Consider the following 10,312-nt stretch of genomic DNA (forward strand, 5'->3'; position numbering starts at 1 on the left):
TATTTTTCTGTTAATTCATTTGCTTATCACTAACAAATCGTCTAATCTTTTTATGCGAGGTAAGGCCTCAGCAGAATTTCTTTTTGACGCAGAGCCAGAACGATCACTACGAGCTAGACTTCGAAAAGCAAAGCAAGAGCGACTTGAAGCATTAGAAGAAATTCTGGAAGCTTCTGAATCTGATAACGAGGAAATTCTCTCCATTCATTCTGAGCATTCAGATTCGGAGGCAGAAACAATGGCAGCTCCCATAGAAAGGCTGTTAGGTGATTACGGTGGAGCGAATGCACCAGCTGGCCGGATGACAATTGTGAATCAACCGGTGGATGTTGCTCACTTTCAGTTACATCCAGCAACAATTAGACAGCTGGAAAAGAAACCCTTTTCGGGAAGGATAAATGAAGATGCTAATAAGCATTTACAAAGGTTTCTCACCATGACAACTTCTCTAAAGATAGAAGGACACTCTGAAGAAGCAAAGAAGTTGGTTATGTTTCCGTTCACATTAGCGGATGACGCTGAAGAGTGGTTCTACTCATTACCTGCTGGGAGTATTACCACATGGCAACAAATGGAGTCAACCTTCCTCAATGAGTATTTTCCGGCTGCTGTTTATATTCGTAAGAGATATGATATTGTTAACTTTAAGCAGAAGGAAGGAGAATCACTCGGAGATGCGTATAAGAGATTCAAGAGGTTATTGGTGGCATGCCCAACTCACAACATGGATGTCACTGAACAAATGCAAAATTTTCTGAATGGTCTTAAGATGAAGACTAAGCAACTGATTGACACAGCATCCGGTGGCTCATCCAACTTTTCAACAGCCACTGGTGTTAAAAAAATCATAGAAGCTATTGCTGCCAACGAACACTTGGAGTTATATGACCGTAGTGTTAGCCAACCTGAAGGATTAGTGGATATGAAATTGTCAACGCAAGTTGTAAAAATTGAAGATCAGGTAGCTGCGGAAGTTGAGCGGAGATTGAAACAGATGGGTCTTGAAAAGCAAACAGTTGCACAAGTTCAACCGGCTCAAGCGAGTCAACCGGTAGGGTGTGAAATCTGTGGAGGACCTCATTTTACTGTTCAGTGTGTTGCTACAGCTCAACAAGTGGAGGAAATAAACTTCTTGAAACAAAACAACCCCTACTCTAATACCTACAATCCGGGGTGGAAAAATCATCCGAATTTTTTCGTGGAAGGACCAATCAGGGAGTGCTCCTAAACAAGGGGTGCTTCCATATCAAGGTCAACAGTCGCAACAACAGTATAGACCTCCCCAACCACATTATCAACAACCTCAGCAACAAGCCCCCAGGAAAGCAGATTGGGAGATTGCCATCGAAAAAATGGCAGCTCAAAGCTCTCAGTTTCAAGAAGAAACGAGGAGTAATTTCCGAAATACGGGTTCCTCCATTAAAAATTTGGAGATTCAAATGAGTCAGATAGCACAGCAGCTAGCAAACACTCAACAGCCGGGCGCTTTACCAAGTGCTACAGTTACCAATCCTAAAGATCATAACAATGTGAGCGCTATTGTCACTAGGAGCGGTAAAGGGAAAGGTGTAGTTGAAAATAATGACGAGGAAGAGGAACCATTGCTGGAGGTAGACTTGGAGATAAGAGAAAATGAGGTAGAAGCTGAGGAAGTGGTGGTGATGAAACCAACACCAAAAGAGAAGGTGGTTGAACAAAAACAAAAGCCGGCAGTAAAACTTCCTTTTCCGATAAGGAACAAGAAAAAAGAGCAACACGAGAAAAATTTTGAAAAGTTCTTGGAGATGTTCAAGAAGTTGGAGATTAATATTCCATTCTTGGAGGCATTAGAACAAATGCCTACTTATGCAAAATTCATGAAGGACATCATCGCCAAGAAAAGAACCATTGATCGTGACCCTATTATTCTAACCGAAACGTGTAGTGCTATCTTGCAGGGCATGAAGATTCCGGTGAAGAAGAAAGATCGGGGTTCCGTGACTATTCCTTGTACAATTGGGGATAGGTCATTCAAGAAAGCTCTAATTGATTTGGGAGCAAGTGTGAGCCTTATGCCGTTATCGATCTACAAGAGATTGGGGATAGGTAACGTACAAGATACAAGAATGACACTCCAGTTTGCTGACCACTCAGTTAAAAGACCGTATGGGATAGTAGAAGATGTGCTTGTGAAAATCGACAAATTCGTGTTCCCAGTGGATTTTGTGATTCTAGAGATGCCGGAAGATGAGGAGATCCCTATCATTTTAGGAAGGCCATTTCTAGAGACGGGGCGATGTTTGATAGACATTGAAGAAGGCACAATGACTCTGAAAGTTTATGATGAAGAGCTAAAGATTGATGTGCGCAACACCATGAAGTACAAGGATGATATAGCGACCAGTCAACATATTGAGGTGATTGATCAAATCTGTACTAATGAGAATTCTTTGAAAATACAACAATTACCACTGGAAAGAGTTTTGAGCTCGTCTGTTTGTGAGAAAGAGGAAGTTGTTGATGAAAAGGAAGTGGAAGTAGTGGCTATGATGGAGGCTAGTCCCATATTCAAAGGTTCTAGACAAAACCGGTGGGAGGATCTTAGACAACCTTTGGTGGAAGGAAAGAAGGAGGAACCTCAGAAAGGGGCTGAATTAAAACAACTCCTGGAGAATTTAAAATATGTTTTCCTTGATGCTGAAAGTAGGTGTCCGGCCATCATAAACTCACACCTTGAAAGGCTGCAGGAACTTAAGCTAGTAGAAGTGTTAAAGAAACATAAAAGTGCGATGGGGTGGTCTATTGAAGATTTAAAAGGGATCAGTCCTACTATGTGCATGCACAAAATCCTCATGGAAGATGATCACAAACCAGTGGTCCAACCTCAGAGGCGTCTGAACCCAGACATGAAAGAAGTTGTGAGAAAAGAAGTTGTGAAACTTTTAGATGCTGGGATGATTTACCCGATATCTGATAGCGCTTGGGTGAGCCTGGTTCATGTTGTGCCCAAGAAGGGAGGGACAACTGTAATAAAAAATGAGAAGAATGAGTTGATTCCTACAAGGATTATTACAGGTTGGAGAGTATGCATTGACTATAGGAGACTGAACCTAGCAACCAGAAAAGATCACTTCCCGCTACCTTTTATTGATCAAATGTTGGAAAGGTTAGCGGGACATGATTACTATTGCTTCCTCGACGGATACTCTGGATATAATCAGATTGCAGTTGCACCAGAAGACCAAGAAAAGACCGCGTTTACATGTCCCTTTGGTGTTTTTGCCTACAGAAGGATGCCATTCGGGTTATGTAACGCTCCGGCCACTTTTCAAAGATGCATGCAAGCGATTTTTGATGATATGCTTGAAAAACACATGGAGGTCTTCATGGATGATTTTTCAGTCTTTGGTAAGTCATTTGACAATTTTTTAACTAACCTTGCTCTTGTTTTAGAAAGATGTCAACTAACCAATTTGATCTTGAATTGGGAAAAGTGCCATTTTATGGTCCGTGAAGGAATAGTTCTTGGACACAAGATTTCCTACAAAGGAATCGAAGTGGACCAAGCGAAGGTTGATGTCATCTCAAAGCTCCCACCTCCGATGAACGAAAAAGGTATCAGAAGTTTCTTAGGACATGCGGGGTTCTACCGTAGGTTCATAAGAGACTTTTCAAAAATTGCGAAACCCTTAACTACTCTTTTGGTTAAGGATAAAAATTTCACTTTTGATGACCAATGTGCGGTAGCTTTTGAGACAATTAAGAAGAAATTAGTCTCGGCACCCATTGTTGTGGCCCCTGATTGGTCTCTTCCTTTTGAGATCATGTGTGACGCGAGTGATATTGCTGTAGGGGCAGTATTAGGACAGCGGAGAGAGAAATTACTTCATGTTATCTATTATGCTAGTCATGTTTTGAACCACGCACAGATTAATTATGCGACTACCGAGAAGGAGTTGCTAGCTGTAGTCTATGCCTTTGATAAATTCAGGCAATATCTGTTGGGGTCTAGAGTCATCGTTTATACTGACCATTCTGCTTTGAAGTATCTCTTTGCTAAACAGGACTCTAAGCCAAGACTTTTGAGGTGGATCTTACTCCTTCAGGAGTTTGATGTTGAAATTCGAGACAAGAAGGGGTGTGAAAACACCGTAGCTGACCACTTATCTCGAATGACACCAATAGACGAAACAGAAGAAAAGCGACCGATCAAGGATGAGTTCACCGATGAACACATCCTAGCAGTGACTGGTGTACCTTGGTTCGCAGATTATGCAAACTATATTGTCGGTGGTATCATTCCCGACGATTTTGACTCTAATCGAAGAAAAAAGTTTGTTCATGACTGCAGGTTCTATTTATGGGACGATCCGTTCCTGTATAAAAGAGGAGTTGATGGGTTGATCAGAAGATGTCTACCTGAAAAAGAGCAAGAAGAAGTGTTGAAGGCATGTCATGCTTCAGATTATGGGGGACATTTTAGTGGTGATCGAACAGTAGCTAAGATTTTGCAATCAGGGCTATACTGGCCAACAATATTCAAGGATGCTCAAGAGTTTGTGAGACATTGTGACAAGTGCCAAAGGACAGGTAACATATCAAAAAGAAACCAGATGCCTCAAAACTCGATGCTGGAAGTAGAGTTGTTCGATGTGTGGGGTATAGACTTCATGGGACCATTTCCACCTTCATTTGGAAAAAATTATATCCTGGTAGCTGTGGATTATGTGTCCAAATGGGTTGAGGCTGTTGCTCTACCTTCGAACGATGCGAAGGTAGTTGTGAAATTTTTAAAAGAAAATATCTTTGCTAGATTTGGAGTACCGAGAGCTCTAATAAGTGATGAAGGAACACATTTCCTGAATCATCTCATGGAACGGTTACTCCAAAAATACAACGTGAAACATAAGATAGCCACAGCTTATCATCCTCAAACTAGTGGGCAGGTCGAAGTTTCCAACAGACAACTTAAACAGATTCTGGAAAAGACAGTGAGTGCCTCTCGGAAGGATTGGGCTATCAAGCTGGATGATGCATTGTGGGCATACAGGACCGCTTTCAAAACACCAATTGGTATGTCACCATATCAACTTGTGTATGGGATAGCATGCCATTTGCCTTTGGAGTTAGAACATAAGGCGTTCTGGGCATCAAAGGTTCTCAATATGGATCTATCTAAAGCGGCAAGTTCTAGACTTCTTCAACTCCATGAGTTAGAAGAATTCTGCAACCAAGCTTATGAAAACGCTAAGATCTACAAAGAGAAAACAAAAAGGTGGCATGATGGGAAGATCCAGCATAAGGAGTTCTGGGAAGGACAACTAGTTCTCTTATACAATTCAAGGCTAAGACTCTTCCCAGGAAAGTTGAAATCAAAGTGGTCGGGACCGTTTATGGTTCACAAAGTTTTTCCTCATGGAGCTATCGAGATAAAAAATCAAGCGAATGGGGATATTTTCAAGGTGAATGGGCACAGGCTCAAACCATATTACCAAGGTCAACCGAGCGGAAGGATTGAAGTTGTTCGTTTCGAAGGATGAAATATATAGCCGTCGAGCCATGCGACGTTAAACGAAGCGCTTCGTGGGAGGCAACCCACGGGATTTATTTATAATTGTTTTATGTGTTTTTCTTTCTTTTACATAGGTACAACCAATGTAAAAGATTTGAAAAACAGGATGGAGAAAAACAACATTTGAAAAAACCAGATTTGTGACACGGGCACCCGTGTCATGTGACACGGCCGTGTCACAGGCCCTGGGTAAAGGAAAATGAAAAAAGGGGATTGGAAGAAAACAGAGTTGTGACACGGGCACCCGTGTCCTGTGACACGGCCTTGTCACAAAGCCTGGAGAAAAATTTTGAAAAAAAAAAAGGATTGCAAGGTCCAGAGTTCTGACACGGGCACCCGTGTCCTGTGACACGGCCGTGTCAGACCAAAACGCAAATTTTTTTTAAAGATTTTCGTTTTCACTTGGTGGGGCCCTCTTGTTTTAAAATTCTTTTCTCTTAAACCACCCAATTCCTCATCAGATTTTTATCTCTTTCTCCACTATTCTTCATCTCTCTCATTCACTTTTCTTTCATCTTCTTCATCTCCAACCCTAGCCTCCATTAAACCCACACACAAAACCTCCAAGTTCACCCTCAAATCTTCATCTTTTTGCAATCCGTCTTCACGAAAGTTCATCCTCTCATCATCCCAATCCTTAATCTCTAATTTATTTTTGCTTTTACCGTCGGTTTGTGTTATTGAATTTTTGTAGGTTGCAAGGATGCCTCCACGGAAAGCTGTGCCAAGAAGAGACACTGCGGGGACATCTAGACCCGCCCAAAGAGCCCGTAGAGAGGGGAACCATCATGGAATAACTTTCCGAAAGGACACTCAAAGAGAGAAGTACAATGCTCTTCTTCGTAGGAAGATTTTGCCGACAAGGTATGTTTGCGACACCACTACTGAAAGTTTAGGCATAAGAACTGAGATCCATCGTATGTTCCATGCTTTGGGTTTATTAAGATTGATGCAGTTTGAGGCTCCTACTTTTGAACGATTAACATATGAATTTCTGAGCACTCTTGAATTTGAGATGAAATTGAGAACGAACAGGTTAGAGCCCGAGCATTACGGGACGCTTAAATTTCGTATGTTTGACATTGATCACGAATTGAGCCTGGAGGAGTTTGGGCAGGCACTGAGAGTACCAAGTTCAGGTGCGGGGCGAGCACCGAACTCTTTTAACCCCGAAACATTTTGGATAGCTATAACAGGTAGAGAGTCTTATTGTCCTAAAGGGACAAAAGCAACAAGCATCCAAAACCCGTGCTTCCGCTATGCCCAGAAGGCTCTGGCATACACGCTCTTTGGTAGAGGAGATAGCCCGGGTGTAGCTTCCATTCGGGAGTAATATTTCTTATACTGTATGTCTGAGCAAACTCCGCCAAATGTGGCCGCCTTCATAGCAGACCATTTGAAAAAGGTGAGTAGGGCTAAAACAGGTGCTATTTCTGTTGGTGGCATGATTACCGCTTTAGCGGACGGTTTGGGTTATGGTGCTGAGCTGCGGAATCTTCCTGAGGTAAGTCCGCGAACTTTAAAAATTGATATGGCTGCTTTAATTAAGCAAGGTATGATCTCTGTGCAGCCCCAGACTTACTCTTTAATGATTCATGAAACTTATATTTTGGAATTGCCCAACCCTCATCGGGTGTCCATTTATGATAAGGCTAACTGGATATATACAAGCACCGCCCCAACTGAGGACGGTGACATGGATCTTGAATTTTTGGATGCAGGTGGTGAAGACGATGAGCAGGAGCATCAAGAGGAAGCTGAACAAACAGATCCACCCCCAAGCGGATTTAATGAGGGAACATCTCAAATGCCACAAGACCAATGGGGGTGGATTCATTCTGAAATCGATTACCTGAGGGCGGAACAAACACGCCAGGGCGAGGAACTTTTAAGGCAAGGCCTAGAGCAAACTCGCCAAGGAGAGGAGCAAACCCGACAAGGGGCTGCCATTTATAACATTCAGGAGATGATGCAACGCATGATGTTGCAATTTCCGTATCCTCCACCACCACCTCAGTGAGCTCTGTAAGTTTCCCTCATGCTTGCGGATCCATTGAGGACAATGTCAAATCCAAGTGTGGGGGAAGTTCTCTTTCATTTTATTTCTGTTTTTGTGATTTCTATTATATTTTCTTGTTTTATGTGTGTTTTGAGTTTTTGTTAACCAGGATGAGTGTAATTCCAAAGAAAAGAATTGTGAGAAAATAGGTGAAAAAGGAGGAAGATGCGCCTTATATTGGCTTTCGGGGCACCTATGAAAGTTGGCACAACTGAAAAAAAAAAAAAGAGTGCGAGACACAACTTGATGGTGCCGAGTGAAGGAGTCTAGAGCAAACTGAACCGGACACGAAGTTGTACAAGATGGAGACCATTTTTGAACCTGTATGCAAGGCCAAACCTGTGAGAATATATAAAGCCAAACACTTCAATTCATCATGAGAGAACATCGGGTATGGCATCATCACTCTAATTTTGCATTTGTTCTTCATATAGTACACACATCGATCACACACACTGAGGCATTTATTTTTTTTCTTTAACCCTGAGCCTTTCGCACCCAACCTTGTTGTTTATCATCCGTTGTAACCATCTTAAACTATAATCCATGTGTTTTTTCTTTTTCTTATTCATAATCCCTTTTGTTTCCTTTATTTTCGGTGTTAACTATAAGTCCAGTCCGATAGTAAAAGTTAAGTTTGGGGTAACCAAGTCCGGTAACAAGAGAATGAGGCAAGTGTGAAAAAAGAAAAGAAAAAAAAAAGAGAACACATGAAAAGAAATGTGTTGAAAAAAAAAGTAAAAAGAAAAAAAAAGAGAAAAAAAATGATTTCGATACACACTTGCCATCATGTAAAGAAGTTAAGAGTCCGGAAAGCGGAAAAATCGCTAAACACCCCAAACACGATGAAATGTGCAAAAGATATCGGACTAATTAGTTAATACCGAACCATAAACCATAGTACCTCCTTTCTTTGTTTATCCCACATACCCTAAGCCCCGTTACAACCCTTAAGTCCTCTAAAAGTGTGTGTTGTTGATATTGTGGAAGTATGTTAGAATGTTTACAAAACAAAGAGTAAATATGTATGCCTTGATGAGCGAGTGAAACACTTAACCCCGAGAGAAGTTGTGAGAGTGTGATTGAGCTTGCAGGTAAAAGAATGAGTCAAAATTGAAGTATAACAGAAAAGTTCGGGGAAGGGGATCGATGACTTTGACACGAAGTAATTATCAAGTGTGGAAGCATCAGTTGTGTTGTGGAGAATAAGAAAGATTCATAGGTGCCCGCTTGTTTTTATCGTCCATCACTTGAGGACAAGTAATGAGCTAAGTTTGGGGTTGTGATCGGCCACCAATTTCACCTTGTCTCTATGTTCTGATCAATGGAAAAACACTTCATCCGGTGGTAATTTAAGTTATTTCAGTGTGGTTATTGTTAGTTTTGCTTAGTTTTATGTTTGAGTTGGTTGTGTCATCTTCTCTAGTTTTTGTTGTTTTTCCTCTTGCTTTTGATCTTGTACTGGTAGTGTTTAAGTATTGCAGGAATAGGGCACGATTCAAGTCAAGGAAAGGTGGTTTTTGGCAAGCCAGAGGTCTGACACGGCCACCCGTGTCATGTGACACGGCCGTGTCACACTGGCTGAAAGGAGGCATTGGAAAATCTTGGAAGCATCAAGTCAGAGATCTGACACGGCCACCCGTGTCCCATGACACGGCCGTGTCAGACATGCTGAAGAGAAAAAGTTGAGAAATCTTGGAACCAAGAAGTCAGGGGTCTGACACGGCCACCCGTGTCCCATGACACGGCCGTGTCAGACATGTGCGCAGAAAAATTCTGATTTCTTAACTTATGAAATTTGTCACTTAAGTAAGGGTATGATGGACTTTTCGTATGAGAATATTTGCTGTGAGGTATTTAGTCACTGTTTGGAAAGAAGAGAATCACTTTTTGACGGTCGGAGAACGTGAAAATAGAGATTGAGAGCACTAGGGCTTGGAGTGAAGAAATCTTCAAGAGCATACGCGATTGAAGATCAATTCCGATTCAGCCTATTGTAATGTCTTCATCTTTAATCATTGTTATCTTGATAATTGCCATGAGTAACTACCTCAATGGCTTGGAAAATATATGTGTTGATTTACGGTTGGGGTTTCGTCGGACAAACTACCTCAATGCTTTTTTAATCATAACGCTATAATTAAGAATCACTTAGGAATAAGGGTTTGAAGTGTAGCGATCAAATGATCCGGGCTATGTCTTTTAGAGTCTTGAGATAAAATTATCTTGTTAAGGAATTGAAAGAGAGTTTTAATCTCAAGAAGTTTTTCACTAAGGAATTAGGGAAAATCAATGATCGGTGTTGATAGTTGAGAATTTCTAAAGTAAATCTGTTAATTGGTAATTATTTCATTACAGAGCGATTCATACATCTATCCTAACTTGTCTCCGCATCTTTTCATTGAATCAAACTATTTTAACTCTTTCGTTTGGTATACGTTGTTATTTAAATTAGACATAAAAACCAAACACCCCGAAGACTTGTTATTCAATTGCACTGTTCTGAAACATATAGTTCCTACGCAGTCCGCGAGTTCGATACTTGGGAATTTACTCTATTATTACTACATCGGTAAAAATAGTACACTTGCTATTTTACCGGTCAGTGTATTTCCTAGCTCTCTTTCATCCGTAATCCATGGTATAGATCCTTAAGTCCTTTCTCCGTTTCTCTCTTTCACTCTCTCGGCAGTTCAAAACGT

At 41.2% G+C, this 10,312-nt stretch overlaps 1 protein-coding gene across 1 annotated transcript; it reads left to right on the forward strand.

The window, feature by feature from the left end:
- The first annotated feature begins 238 nt into the window (after positions 1-238).
- LOC131613680 (uncharacterized) lies at positions 239-6,884 on the forward strand. Its single transcript, XM_058885329.1, has 7 exons — positions 239-483; positions 895-1,051; positions 1,449-3,054; positions 3,433-3,944; positions 4,086-4,569; positions 4,696-5,441; positions 6,246-6,884. Exons 1-7 carry the CDS (start codon positions 239-241, stop codon positions 6,882-6,884), a joined length of 4,389 nt encoding a protein of 1,462 aa, XP_058741312.1.
- The last annotated feature ends 3,428 nt before the right edge of the window (positions 6,885-10,312 follow it).

This window comes from Vicia villosa, linkage group LG6 (assembly GCF_029867415.1).
Source record: "Vicia villosa cultivar HV-30 ecotype Madison, WI linkage group LG6, Vvil1.0, whole genome shotgun sequence".
In the NCBI taxonomy this organism is placed as follows: Eukaryota; Viridiplantae; Streptophyta; class Magnoliopsida; order Fabales; family Fabaceae; genus Vicia; species Vicia villosa.